General features: G+C 50.4%; 1 protein-coding gene across 1 annotated transcript in view; it reads left to right on the top strand.

The window, feature by feature from the left end:
- Positions 1-14,806, top strand: part of nid2a (nidogen 2a (osteonidogen)) — a 36,333-nt gene that overhangs the window by 14,556 nt on the left and 6,971 nt on the right. The window contains exons 9-19 of the mRNA XM_063007700.1: positions 3,576-3,719; positions 6,645-6,773; positions 7,826-7,951; positions 8,032-8,259; positions 9,902-10,123; positions 10,563-10,781; positions 11,064-11,291; positions 11,725-11,952; positions 12,972-13,141; positions 14,156-14,285; positions 14,391-14,562. Coding sequence (XP_062863770.1) covers positions 3,576-3,719; positions 6,645-6,773; positions 7,826-7,951; positions 8,032-8,259; positions 9,902-10,123; positions 10,563-10,781; positions 11,064-11,291; positions 11,725-11,952; positions 12,972-13,141; positions 14,156-14,285; positions 14,391-14,562 — 1,996 coding nt within the window. The remainder of the gene's footprint in view (positions 1-3,575; positions 3,720-6,644; positions 6,774-7,825; positions 7,952-8,031; positions 8,260-9,901; positions 10,124-10,562; positions 10,782-11,063; positions 11,292-11,724; positions 11,953-12,971; positions 13,142-14,155; positions 14,286-14,390; positions 14,563-14,806) is intronic.

Here is a 14,806-nt window from a genome sequence, read left to right as displayed (position 1 = left end):
TCAGGGTTATAGTCTTCAAGGTTCCAGGGTTCCCGGCGTTCTTGCTTTGGTCCCTGTGAGGCTGCATCGTTCGAGTTGGACCCACAGGCTTCAGAGCTGAACGTTGAGACAGTGACCCCTTGATTTACTAGCAGCTGGCGTGGAAAACATGTCCACAGTGGGCCGGGAGAGGAACGTGGCGTTTTGAATCTCAGCTCTGCTATCAGCCGGTTGGGCGCCTACACAGACACACGAGTATCTATTGCCGTATCTATTACACAGATGTTCCACCCTAAAAACCTCGTGTGCATCCTCAACCCAGCAGATGTGAAGTCTCACTGGCACAAGCGTCCAAATATTTCCCTCCGACGTTCTCCGATCCGCCGGGGACAGAGACACCCGGTCCGTCCCGGGACGCCGCTAGCAGGTGGCGCTGCTGGAATCCCGCTAGGGCTGAGAGAGCCGTTCCAGCTGCTGCGAGAGCCGAGATTTCAGCAGCGCTGTTATTACGCTGACCGAGAGCCGGTCCCCCACGACGACAGATTTACAGACCGGAGGGGGCTGGACGAATAATTACCAAGTGATGTCATGGGAGCGGGTTCAGACCCTCGCGTCCGTCATCGGCCATCGCCGTACTGGAAGCACAGCTGGTTCTGTCTGTCCGGGCCGGGCGAGTCTGACGAGACGTAATTACAGAGGACGCAGAAGTTCAGCAGCCATGAGTCACGTAGCCACTGGTGCTGCCACTCGCTCTGTTTTAACAATGTTCCCTTCTGTCCAAATACTTTTGGCTGATTGGGTTGATGTCTGGATTTTGGGAGGGCCGACCCCAAAGCTTCATTTTAGCTGTTACTTGAGCTTTTCTAAACATCCGGTCGTCATTAATTCCACTTTCTTTAACTCGCTAGTTCCACTGGCAAAGTGACCCTGATATTCCTCCCTACAGGGTTCCAGGGTTCCCGTCTTTAGGATTCCAGGGTTCTCGCCTTCAGGGTTCCAAGGTTCCCGCCTTTAGGGTTCCAGGGTTCTTGTCTTCAGAGTTTCATGGTTGGCGTGTTCAGGCTTCTAGGATTCTCGTCTTCAGAGTTCCAGTGTTCCTGTCTTCAGGGTTCCAGAGTTCCCGTCTTTAGGGTTCCAGAGTTCCTGTCTTCAGGGTTCCAGAGTTCCTGTCTTCAGGCTTCTAGGATTCTCGTCTTCAGAGTTCCAGTGTTCCTGTCTTCAGGGTTCCAGAGTTCCCGTCTTTAGGGTTCCAGAGTTCCTGTCTTCAGGGTTCCAGAGTTCCTGTCTTCAGGCTTCTAGGATTCTCGTCTTCAGAGTTCCAGTGTTCCTGTCTTCAGGGTTCCAGAGTTCCCGTCTTTAGGGTTCCAGAGTTCCCGTCTTTAGGGTTCCAGAGTTCCTGTCTTCAGGGTTCCAGAGTTCCTGTCTTCAGGCTTCTAGGATTCTCGTCTTCAGAGTTCCAGTGTTCCCGTCTTCAGGGTTGTAGGGTTGCCATCTTCAGGGTTCTCACCTTCAGGGTTCTAGAGTTTCTACCTTTAGGGTTGTACGGTTCCCGTCTTCAGGGTTCCAGGGTTCTTGTTTTTAGGATCCCAGGTTCTTGCCTTCAGGGTTCCAGAGTACCCGTCTTCAGGGTTCTACAGCTCCCGTTTTTAGAGTTCCAGGGTTCCCACCTTCAGGGTTCTCATCTTCAGGGTTTTAGGGTTCTTGTCTTCAGGCTTCCAGGTTTGTGTTCAGGATTCTTGTCTTCAGGGTTTCATGGTTCCCATCTTCAGGGTTCCAGCTTACCCGTCTTTAGGCTTCCAGGGTTCTCGCCTTCAGAGTTCCAGGGTACTTGTCTTTAGGGTTCCAAGGATCCCACCTTCAGCGTTCCAGGGTTCTCGTTTTTAGGGTTTGTTGGTATATCATGTAGTGTTAAGGGGTTCTCAGCGCTCTGTGGACACTGTGAGAGGAAGGGAAGAGAAGGTTGGAGTAAAGACGAGGGTGCAGGTGCTAGTCTCTGGCTCTCCTCAACAGGTGTAGAAGAGTTCCTAATGTTCCTAATGAACCCACCCGGATGCCTTGGAGTGAGCGATGCATTCACCCCCCAGTTCACCCCCTTAAAGCCGTAAGTTCCGTCTCATCCCTTTAATTAACTCTGAGCCCAGAGACCTGAGGACACCCCCTCTCGCCCGTCCTCCCTGCGCCTCTCCGTCCCCCGTGGAGTCGCTTTGAAAGGAAACTGTCTCGGCCTCTCACTTCAAACACGAGTCTTCCTGTCTGCTTTCCATAATTGGCTTAATTGTTCCTTCGCCTCGGGTGAGGAAATCAAGCTGCTTTTAATGTCTGACAGGATTTCGACCCACGACGTCGAGTTACTTCGTCTCCAAGAGTCACCGCGGTCAGACGGCGCTGGTTTAGTTTTATCTGGTGCTCAAGTTCTGGTCAGGAAACACCAAAAACCCCAATTCAATTCCTCTGCCGCCTGCTCCACCACACTAGCCGAGGAGAGCCATAAACTAGCACCCGCTCCTTCAAAAATGAAGTTGTGACAAGTCGCCGACCGCTTCTTTACCCCAGCAAGCAGTGGATTCTCACAGGGACACAAACCACATACGAAAGTCTTCCCAACAGAGTGGAGCCTGGTGTAGCTGTGAGGTTTGGTGCTTCGTATCATTGCCCATGGTTTTGATTCGGGACGTCAGGTGTCCAGAATGTGATTAGGCCTGAGTACGTGTGCTGTGGGGTCATGTTTTTATAGCTGCTTTACAAGTGTTGTTCTTTCTGGGTCAAGTACCTCGACCCCCAGGGGTTAATAAAGACGGGTCACTAAATTATTTTCACTAAATTAAGTTCAAGACTTGTACACACAACGTACAGTACAATACCTGATTGTTATAACATTATAATAATAATAACAAAACAATAAATAAATAATAATAATAATAATAATAATAATAATAAATAATAATTAAAATAATAATAATCATAGTAATAATAATAAATAATAATGTAAATAGTATAATAATGATAAAATAATAATACTAATAATTATAGTAGAATAAATAACAATAATAATGATAATAATAATAATAATAAAATAATAATTTTACTACTAATAATAGAATAATAAAATGCCTAATAAAATGAATAAAACAAATAATAATAATAACAATAATAATAACTTGATCATCTCTTTAACATGCACTTTAATAATAATAAATAAATTAATAAATTAATAATAATAATAAAAGTAATAATATAATAATAATAATCTGATTATCTATTTAACATGTACTTTAACAATAAATAATAATAATTACAATAGTAATAATAAAATAACAAATAAAATAAATAAAACAAAACGACAATGATGATAATAATGATGATAGTAATAAGAACAATAAAACAAATAATAATACTCAGTAGCTTTTAAATCTGATAACTGATCAGATATCTGGTGTGGATCAGTAAGAACAGATCCAGCTGTGCTGTTACATTAATCACAGACTCTTGTTATTAAAACTGGAACATCTGCGTTCATGTTCATCATTTCCTGTCTGAAGAGCGGTTTCCTCTGGGTTCCTGCTCCATACGTTAATATTGAACCCTTCTGTGTTTAGGTCACATCCCAGACCCGGAGCAGAACCCCTGTTACTCAGGAAACCACGACTGTGATACCACAGCTCAGTGTGTGCCAGGGGAACAGCAGGAGTTTACCTGTGTCTGTGCCACCGGCTTCACCGGAGACGGGCGCAACTGCTACGGTGAGAGAGCAGAGCCAGGGGCGTTCTTATTATATCTGTGTATCTGTTATTCCATCCATCCATCCATTCATCAGTTAATCCATTCATTCATCCATACGCCTGTCTGTCCACCCATTAATCCATCTATTCATTAATCCAACCAGCCATTCAGTAATCTGTTTATTCATTCATTCATTCTTTAATCCATCAGTCAATACATTCATCAATATGTCCGTTTGTCCATCCATCAGTTTATTCATTCATTCATCAATACGTCTGTCTGCTATCCATCCATCCTTTTGTTCATCCATCCATCCATCCAATAATCTGTCAGTTCATCCAATAATCCATCCATCAGTTTATTCATTCTTTAATATGTCTGTCTGTCTATCCATCCAACCATCCATCCAATCCATCCATCCATCCATCCATCCAATCATCCACCCACTTATCCATCTATTCATTGATCTGTTCATTCATTCATCCTTTAATCCATCCATCCATCCATTAATCAGTTCGTCCCTTTGTCCATCCATCCATTCATTCAACCATCTATCCATTAATCTGTTCATTCATTCATTCTTTGATCTATCGGTCTATCCCTTTAAACTCAGACCTTCTGTTCATCCAGCCATCCATCCATTTATTTATTCATACATTTATCTATCCATTCACCTCTCAATTCATCCAACCATCTATCATTTATCTTTACATCCTGTTTGTTCACCCTGCCCAAACCTAACAATCATTAATCTATCTGTTCATCCATCCATCCATCCATCCATCCATCCATCTACCCACCCACCAGTCCTTGATCCTTGATCTGTTATTTTTATTATCTAGCCATTCATCCATCCATACACCAATCTATACATTCATCCATCTATCCTTCAATCCACTCAACCGTCTTCATACACCCATCTAACCCATATCTCTCTCTCTCTCTCTCTCTCTCTCTCTCTCTCTCTCCTCGTTTTATTCTGTTGTTATTGAGTTTAATCCTCTCCTGTGAGCTCGAGCCAGAGCTGTAACACTCACTTTGCTCTGTGGAGTGTCTGGAACGTTTTAGGACCCCCCCCCCCACTGTAACTCCCATTAGCACGACTCCATGTGTGTTATGTTAACACTGGGGAGCAGTTAACAGCTAGTTCATTACCAGAGCCGTTCCAGCCCTGAACCTGATCCCATCCAGAGACTGTTTACATGATTCACTGAGGATCAGACTCATCAGACTCTGAGTGTGTTCTGAGTAAGACTCGGATGGCTTCCAGATCTCAACCCCCTCACGTAATCAACGTCGGCCTTGAGGAGCTCTTTTTGACGATAAAGCTCCTTCAGTGTTTGGGTTGTTGGTACCAGGACATTTTGGAACCATCAGCCATCCATAAGACTTGTTAGATCAATGGGCAGTTTGGCTGACCTGCCACTGTAGCTCTTCTGTTGGTCCACAAACAAGTCTCGGACGTCCAAACCCTGACGGCCATAACGTGGTCGTAATGTTTTGATTCATCAGATTCGAACCCTGGATCCTCAGATCTCAGCAACTAGTATGTTTGCCAATGCGCCATCCAAGCGTCCATGCTTTGTTTGATGGACATCTAGAGACCTCCTGTGATCCTGACCCACCATTAACCCCTTTCACGAGCACTTTATGTCTTATACCTTTTTTTCGGACGCTAACGAAGGGGTTTTGGTGCCGATCCTCGCTTTGGGCACCACCCTGCGACCAGTCGCTTGGCAAGTAGAATTTTGACAGTCCTGTCACACATGAAGAAGAAAAGAAAAGCCGTGGACCCTTGGGGGCAGGACGGGGGGCGACAAAGCTGTTTGAAGATGAGCAAAAGTTACGGCTTCGCACCTCCCTTCTAAAAACAGCTGGTCGATGCCCCCCCCCTCCATCTGTCTCGCACCTCGAGTCGTCGTACCCGCCTCCCAAACGCCACCCTGAGCGCGTGCATGTGTTTGAAGGGAACAAACTGTTCGCGGAAGGGAAATCGTCCGTTTCATCTCTGCGCCTCTTCTCGGCTCGGGGGGGGGGGGCAAGGTATCGGGCAACCGGGGGGGACGAAACGCAACAGATAAAAGAGACAGAATTCGGGTGGGGTCCCCCTCTCACCCCTAATTATTAATGTCTGATCAAAACCAGACATCCTGGTTCAGCGCTGCTTGGTTTCCCACACGTTCCCACGGGGAGGCCGGACGGACCTCCTGGCCTCCTTCACTTGTCACACGTGCTGCGATCTTTCTCCATCAAATACACCAGTACGACCAGTTTAAACACATCCAGCTTCCAGTATATTCAAACACAGGGGTGATCATAGAGATGAGAACAGGGACAATCACAGGGATGAGCACAAGGACTATCACAAGGATGAGTACAGGGACGATCAGAGGGATGAGTACAGAGACAATCACAGGGATGAGTACAGGGACGAGCACAGAGACGATCACAGGTGTGAGTATTGAGACGATCACAGGGACGAGTACAGAGACGATCACAGGGACGAGTACAGAGACAAGCACAGGGACAATCACAGGGATGAGCACAGGGACGAGCACAGAGAAGATCACAGGCATGAGTACAGAGACAATCACAGGGACGATCACAAGGACAAGCACAGGGATGATCATGGGGACAAGTACAGAGACAAGCACAGGGACGAGCACTAAGACGAGCTCAGGGACGATCACAAGGACGAGCACAGGGATGATCATCGGGACGAGTACAGAGACAAGCACAGGGACGATCACAAGGACGAGCATAAGGATGATCATGGGGACGAGTACAGAGACAAGCACAGGGACGAGCACAGGGATGATCATGGGGACGAGTACAGAGACAAGCACAGGGACGATCACAGGGACGATCACGAATGCTTTAGTCGTACAGCGTTTGTCGCAGTTGTTGAACCAAGCTCTTTTCCCTTTGTGTTTCTTTTCTGTTAGATGTGGACGAGTGCGCTGAAGGTCTGAGCTCCTGCGGTTCTCACTCCCAGTGCGTCAATCTACCCGGGAGTCACAGCTGCCAGTGCCAGAGCGGCTACGAGTTCGTGCACGACGCCCGCACCTGTACAGGTAACGCTCCAAGCTCCCCAGCTGAGCCACCGCGCACATCTGGATCTGAACTGGATGAGTCACTGAGCTAACAGCTGTGTTAGCATGCACCAGTCCAAACCGCGTCGCTCAGAAAGCGCTTGTAAGCGTGGTGCAGATGTTCACTGTTTTTTCAGCCACGCCCTGTTTTCTGGACCGAAGCCCTAAGCGGAAGAGTGGAGCGGAGGGAAGGGCTGTAGGTGAAAGGGGGTTGAGGGGGGGTCTACTCTAAAACAATGGCTCAATGTGCTGGCGAGGAAAATACGTCTCGGATTAAATTTCCTCTCGCAAACGGCTGAGAACATGCAAACTCCACACAGTATCAAACCCTGGGCCCGTTTTGCTTCATAGCTCATTTATTCTGAACCCAGAAAGTATATTTAAGAGACGGGGACAGTCACACAGATGAGCACAGAGACAATAACAGAAAAGATGATGGGGACAAGCACAGGGACAAGCACAGGGACAAGTATGAAGACAAGCATGGAGACGAGCACAGAGATGAGCACAGGGATGAGCACAAGGACAAACACAGGCACGAGCAAAGGGACAAGTATCATAAACAATCTGGGACAATCATAAAGATTAAAGGAATAATCATGGGGACAAGCACAGAAATGAGCACAGGGGTAATCACAGGGACAAGCACAGAGACGAGCAAGGGATGAGCACAGGGACAATCCATGAGAGTAAAGGAACAATCACAGAGATGAGCACAAGGACAAGCACAGGGACATACACAGGGATGAGCACAGGGATGATCACAGAGACAAACAGAAAATATCACAGGGACACAGGGACAATCACTGAGAGTAAGGGAACAAGCACAGGGACGAGCACAGGAATGAGCACAGAGATGAGCACATGGACGAGCATGAACATTGATCATGGTGACAAGCACAGACACAATTACAGATATGAGCACAGGGATGATCACAGGGACGAGCACAGAGACAATTACAGGATTGTTTTTTAGCTGTACGATTGTTTACTTCCTGTAGTGAACCTGTTGTGTATTTTGCTCCGTGCTGCAGATATTGACGAGTGCAGGACCAGTCCGTGCCACCCTCACGCCTCCTGCTCCAACACTCAGGGCTCGTTCCACTGCACATGCCAGCCTGGGTTTCACGGCGACGGTTTCCAGTGCCACCACCATCACGGTTCGTATTTAAACCTCACAGATTTCAGCCTCCTCGGCGTCACTAATCTCACGGTAACGTCCGTCTCTCGGTTCTTGCAGAGCGTCCGAAGAGTCGGTGCGAGCATCACCGGGACAGCATCCAGGGCGGAGGAGACGGCGCGCCTGTGGTCGGAGCCTTCGTCCCTCAGTGTGACGACGAGGGTCAGTACCGGCCCCTGCAGTGCCACGCCTCCACCGGACACTGCTGGTGTGTGGACGGCACGGGGCAGGAGAGAGTGGGAACCCGTACCCCGCCTGGTACCCCGCCTACCAACTGCGACGCTCCAGGTAAACACGATCATTCAGTCGAGGAAAACGTTGTACAACTAAACTTTCCAGGGTTCAAATCTAGGCTTCGAATCCCAGCTGTGCTATCGGCCGGTCGGGCGATCACACACAGACATGAAGTAGCAGTAGCGTAGCGTCCTTATTTGCTAGCTCATAGCTGCGTAGACACTGGCCGTGCCTGAGGGAGGGAAGGTGTGACGGAAAATCACCTTCTGACCGCTCCAACAGCGACTCCTAGTGTCTGGTCAAAGCAATGACATGAGCAGCAAAGGAAAATGAAGTAGCAGTAGCATAGCATTTTTATTTGCTAGGTCATAGCTGCGTAGACCCAATGTCAAAGCTAGCCTGGTTGCGTGGCTGTGTCTGAGGGAGGGAAGGTGGGACGGGAAATCACTTCTGACCGCTTCAGCAGGGACTCCTGGTGTCACCCCTTGATTACACACAGGAAAGAAGTAGCAGTAGAGTAGCGTTCTTATGTGCTAGCTCACGGCGGTGTAGACACTGGCTGTGCCTGAGGGAGGGTAGGTGGGACGGGTAATCACCTCTGACCACAGCAGCAGTGACTCCTAGTGTCTGGTCAGGGCAATTGCATAAACGGCAAAGGAACACAAAGAGAGCAACACGATCCTGTGATCATGTAAAGTTGTGGACGTGCAGCCGGCGGAGGAGGTGCCTGCTAGTCTGAGGCTCTCCTCGGCCAGCGAGGAGTGCTTAGAGATCCCGGGGCATGCAAAAATGACCCAAATTGGGATTTGGGGCAGCGGAAGTGCGCCAGATTTAACCTCAAATTGTGACAAAGAGGAAAAATCTAACGATCTGATGCTCGAACCTTGAGGTACGCCACAGCGTTCAGCCTCATCAAGGCAAATTATGTATAACATCACGAGAACAATAAAGCTTCGGTCGCTGCGGTCCAGCAGCCGTGTGGTCTGGTAGTTCCTTTACCACAGCGCTTGAGGAACATCTGAACGAGGTTACGTTCTCGGGTTTCTGCCCAGCGGTAATTGCTGCGTTTACCGTACTGCTCTCCGTCTACACCACTTCCAGATGCCGCGACTCGGTAGGTCCGTTTCAGACGTGGAGAGGAGGCGAGCTGTCAGGACGTGAGGCTCTCCCACGGTGTCTCCACCTTGGCTTTGGGTTCCTCGGTGTTCCTTCAGGATTAAAAGGCTTCTGATGAACCTCATGGTGCTGCTCCTCAGGCGTCTGTCATGCTATTAGACTTTATTTATTATTGGTCTTGGCGCACCAGTTGAAGTTGGTGCAGCGGGTAAACAGGTTCGAATTTCGGCTGTGCTATCTACCCTAGTGGACGGGCGCCTGCACAGACACGATTGGGTGATGTCTGACAACAGTCTAGTCGCTAGGAGGCGCACTCTCGGACTGTCGGTGCGCTCTTAGTGCAGGTCCCAAGCCCGGATAGAACTTGTGTGTCCCGGTGGTGCTACCGGTGGTGACACCTGCTGTCTGGTCAGGGCGTTTGCATGAGTGGTGGAGGAGCACGTAGGGCAATAATTATTGCTTGTGTAAACCGGACAAAATGTGGGTCGCTGACGTAGAGTATAGCGTGTTCCTCCGTCCTCCTGACCTCCAGGAACGTGGGTCAAACTGAAACGACTGAGTGTTCTATCTTCGTCCGCAGAGGAACGTCCTCGGACTCAGTGCGAGCAGCACCGGGACGGCGTGCAGGGCGGAGCCGGGGGCGTAGGAGCCTTCGTCCCTCAGTGTGACGACGAGGGTCAGTACCGGCCCCTGCAGTGCCACGGCTCCACCGGACACTGCTGGTGTGTGGACACCAGGGGGCAGGAGAGAGCGGGCACCCGTACCCCGTCTGGGACCCCGCCTACCGACTGCGACGCTCCAGGTAAGCGCAGCGTTCTTCTTCCAGTTCTTATGTCTGGTGTTTGATGGGGTGGACGATGAGGGCTCGGACAGGTCAGGACTGTCAGCCTGACAGGCTCCATCTGCCGAACATCCAGCCGCATGGTCCTCGCGTGTCTTTTTCGGGGGAGTCAGGGGTGCGAGGTCAGAGGGCACCGAGGGTGGAATTACTCCACATGTCGGACTCGCATAACTGTCGGGCTGACGCGATCCATCACGCGCTTGCAGATCCACTCCCGCCGCACATCTGGAGCCGAAAGTATGCGTTTATACGGAGCCACGCCCCTCTTTGTATCCGCGACGGCGCCCACTGTTCACTTAGGGAAACACTGGCTGTTGGTGTGTGTGGGAATTTGTGCTCATTCAGTCAAACGAGCGTTTGTAAGTATTTATCTGGGTCGTGGAATTTTGTGTTCCTGCAGAACGTCCTCGGACTCAGTGCGAGCAGCACCGGGACGACGTGCAGGGCGGAGCCGGCGGCGTAGGCGCATTCGTCCCTCAGTGTGACGACGAGGGTCAGTACCGGCCCCTGCAGTGCCACGGCTCCACCGGACACTGCTGGTGTGTGGACACCAGGGGGCAGGAGAGAGTGGGCACCCGTACCCCGTCTGGTACCCCGCCTACCGACTGCGACGCTCCAGGTTCGTATCATCTTCTGGGTCTCATTTTCTACAATCCGAACTCAGGAGAACGTCTCCACTGCTCCAGGGTCCAGCCATGATGTGCTTTACATTAATCTTATCTATATAGGGAATCAGGTGTAATGATTTTAGGGTGGTGTGCACCTGTGTTGCCCTGGAAACCTGAACAAGCTTCTAATGAGCAGATTTGGCCTCCAGAAGTTGTCTGGAACTCAGTAGTACTCACTTCAAAATTGTATGAGCTGTTGTTGCTCCTGGATGTTCATCGTCTTTTATTTCCAGAACGTCCCCGGACTCAGTGCGAGCAGCACAGGGACGGCGTGCGGGGCGGAGCCGACGGTTTGCCCTTGGTAGGAGCTTTCGTCCCTCAGTGCGACGACGATGGTCAGTACCGGCCTCTGCAGTGCCACGGCTCCACCGGACACTGCTGGTGTGTGGACACCAGGGGGCAGGAGAGAACGGGCACCCGTACCCCGTCTGGGACCCCGCCTACCAACTGCGACGCTCCAGGTAAACACACCATTAAGATTAAGACTTCATTCCCATCAGTCTGAAAAGAGTCGACTCCAAAGCTTCGTGGTTGTCTGTTGATTCCCATCAATCTGATAAGAGTCGACTCCAAAGCTTTAGTTTCAGAAAAGAGTCAACTCTAAAGATTTAGAGCCGTTTGTTCATTTCTATCATTTAGAAAAGAGTCGACTTCAAAGCTTCAGAGTCAGAAAGAAGTCGACTCTAAAGCTTCAGAGCAGTCTGTTTATTTCTGTCAGTCTGAAAAGAGTCGACTCCAAAGATTCAGAGTTGACTCCATTTAAAGTAAATGTGACAGGAATGGAGTCGACTCCAAGCTTCGGAGTCGACTCTGTATTCTAGGTAAATAAAATACAGTGTTGTCCAGCTCCAGTGATTATAATAAAGAATAAAATGGTGTTTTTGTGTGGTGCAGTGGTGCCGGTGCCCACGCAGCGCCCGGAGACGGTGTGCGAGCGCTGGCACGCCAGTCTGATGGAGCATTACGGAGGGCGACCGGGTCCGGAACACTACCTCCCTCAGTGCGACTCTTCGGGAGAGTTCACCCCGGTGCAGTGCTACGGAGACACCAGTTACTGCTGGTGCGTGGACAAGGACGGGCGAGAGATTCCCGGGACTCGATCACACGACGTCAAACCGGCCTGTGAGTGGGGTGGGGTTGGGTTGGGTTGGGATGGGTTGGGTTGGGCTGGGCTGGGCTGGGTTAAGTTGGGTTGGGATGGGTTGGGTTGGGCTGGGCTGGGTTAAGTTGGGTTGGGCTGGGTTGCGTGGGGTTGGGTTGGGTTGGGTGGGGTTGGGTTGGGCTGGGTTAAGTTGGGTTGGGCTGGGTTGGGTTGGGTTGGGCTGGGTTAAGTTGGGTTGGGCTGGGTTGGGTGGGGTTGGGTTGGGCTGGGTTAAGTTGGGTTGGGCTGGGTTAAGTTGGGTTGGGTTGGGTTGGGTTAAGTTGGGTTGGGCTGGGTTAATTTGGGTTGGGCTGGGCTGGGTGGGGTTGGGTTGGGCTGGGTGGGGTTGGGTTGGGTTGGGTTGGGCTGGGTTAAGTTGGGTTGGGCTGGGTTGGGTGGGGCTGGGTTAAGTTGGGTTGGGCTGGGTTAAGTTGGGTTGGGCTGGGTTGGGTGGGGTTGGGTTGGGCTGGGTTAAGTTGGGTTGGGCTGGGTTGGGTTGGGTTGGGATGGGTTGGGATGGGTTGGGTGGGTCTGGGTTGGGATGGGTTGGGCTGGGCTGGGTTGGGATGGGTTGGGATGGGTTGGGTGGGTCTGGGTTGGGATGGGTTGGGCTGGGCTGGGTTGGGATGGGCTGGGCTGGGTTGGGATGGGTTGGGTGGGGCTGGGTTGGGATGGGCTGGGCTGGGTTGGGTTGGGTTGGGTGGGGCTGGGTTGGGATGGGCTGGGCTGGGCTGGGTTGGGTTGGGTTGGGCTGTGTTGGGTGGGGTTGGGTTGGGCTGGGTTGGGATGGGCTGGGCTGGGTTGGGATGGGTTGGGTTGGGCTGGGCTGGGATGGGCTGGGCTGGGTGGGGCTGGGTTGGGATGGGCTGGGCTGGGTTGGGTTGGGTTGGGCTGTGTTGGGTGGGGCTGGGTTGGGTTCTCAGCTGTGTTTATTATAAAATCATCATGAATTTGTTTGTCACTTTTCAAAAGCTAAACCTCGTCTGACTGTTTCTTGCAGGCGTACCCTCCGTGGCCCCGCCCGTCGTGCATCCACAGCCACGCCCGGACGTGACCCCGCCTCCATCCGGCACCTCCCTGCTGTACGCTCAGGGCCAGCAGATCGGAGCGCTCCCGCTCGACGGCACTCGCATGGACAAGGAGAAATCTAAAGTTCTCCTCGCGCTGCACGTAAGATCCACTGTGTAGTCAAAAGTATTCGGACGCCTGAGCAAGAGCTTGTCGGACGTCCCGTTTCAAATACAAATGCTATTAGGATTGAGTTTGACTCTTCATTCCAATGAATCAGAAAAGAGTCGACTCCAAAGCCTCAGAGTCATCTGGTCATTCCCATCAGTCTGAAAAGAGTCGACTCCAAAGCTTCGGAATTGTTTGTTCATTCCTATCAGTCTGAAAAGAGTCGACTCCAAAGCTTCATAGGTGAATGTTCATTCCCATCAATCTGAAAAGAGTCGACTCCAAAGCTTCATAGTTGACTGTTTATTTCCATTAGTATCAAAAGAGTCGACTCCAAAGCTTCAGAGTCATCTGGTCATTCCCATCAGTCTGAAAAGAGTCGACTCCAAAGCTTCGGAATTGTTTGTTCATTCCTATCAGTCTGAAAAGAGTCGACTCCAAAGCTTCATAGGTGAATGTTCATTCCCATCAATCTGAAAAGAGTCGACTCCAAAGCTTCATAGTTGACTGTTTATTTCCATTAGTATCAAAAGAGTCGACTCCAAAGCTTCAGAATCATCTGGTCATTCCCATCAATCTGAAAAGAGTCGACTCCAAAGCTTCAGAATCGCCTGTTCATTCCTATCAGTCATAAAAGAGTCGACTCTGACTGATCAGTTGGTGTTCCGGTTCATCCCAGAACTGCTGAGTGGAGCTTTTCTTCATGCTGGAACAGGATTGGGCCTTCCCTAAACTGTTGCTGCAGTTGAAATCATGTAATTTCCTTCATATAACTGATTTATTACACTTTTATTACCTGAAAGGGGTCATTAATAGGGGTGTCCCAATACTTTAAGGGTGTCCACATAATGTTACATTAATCAGGAGGTAGAACTGCTCACAAATGCAAACAAGTCAGACTCCTGTGCTAAATGGCTAGCGTTTTATGACAGCGAGATGACTCTTGTAAACAACACGGGCGTTTTCTAGCGTTTTCGTACTAACTCGATGCTGCGTGCTCGACCGCAGGGCTCCATCGTGGTGGGGATCGATTACGACTGCAGAGAGAAGAAGGTTTACTGGACCGATCTGGCTGGAAGGACCATCAGCAGGGCCGCCATGGAGACGGGAGCAGAAGCGGAGATCCTCATCAGCACCGGTGATTATCAGTCAGGGCAGAACGTTAGCGGGTCGGAGTTTCTCCACCAGGTGGAGCTGTCGGTGGAGTTTATTGTCTCTCATGTACCCGTGTGTCTCGCTGCAGGTCTGGTGAGTCCGGAGGGTCTGGCCATAGACGTCACACGCAGGAGGATGTACTGGGTGGACAGCACGCCCGATAAGATCGAAACCGCCCGACTGGACGGGAGTGACCGGCGCGTCCTGTTCGACACGGACCTGGTGAATCCCAGAGCCATCATAGTGGACTCACAGTCGGGGTGAGTGTGAGCACGGGGCGGGGCTATCCACCTGCTGGGCGTGTAACAGGCACAGTCCATCTAAAGGGTTCTGCACATGCACTCATGTTCTAATGTTCTGATGTTCTGATGTTCTGACACTAATGTTCTGATGTTCTGACACTAATGTTCTAATGTTCTGACACTAATGTTCTGATGTTCTGACACTCATGTTCTAATGTTCTGACACTAATGTTCTGACACTAATGTTCTGAAGTTCTGACAC

The sequence above is a fragment of the Trichomycterus rosablanca genome, chromosome 13 (assembly GCF_030014385.1).
Source record: "Trichomycterus rosablanca isolate fTriRos1 chromosome 13, fTriRos1.hap1, whole genome shotgun sequence".
NCBI classification, from domain to species: Eukaryota; Metazoa; Chordata; class Actinopteri; order Siluriformes; family Trichomycteridae; genus Trichomycterus; species Trichomycterus rosablanca.
The sequence above is the reverse complement of the archived record's forward strand: the minus strand, read 5'-3'. Positions and strand labels throughout refer to the sequence as shown.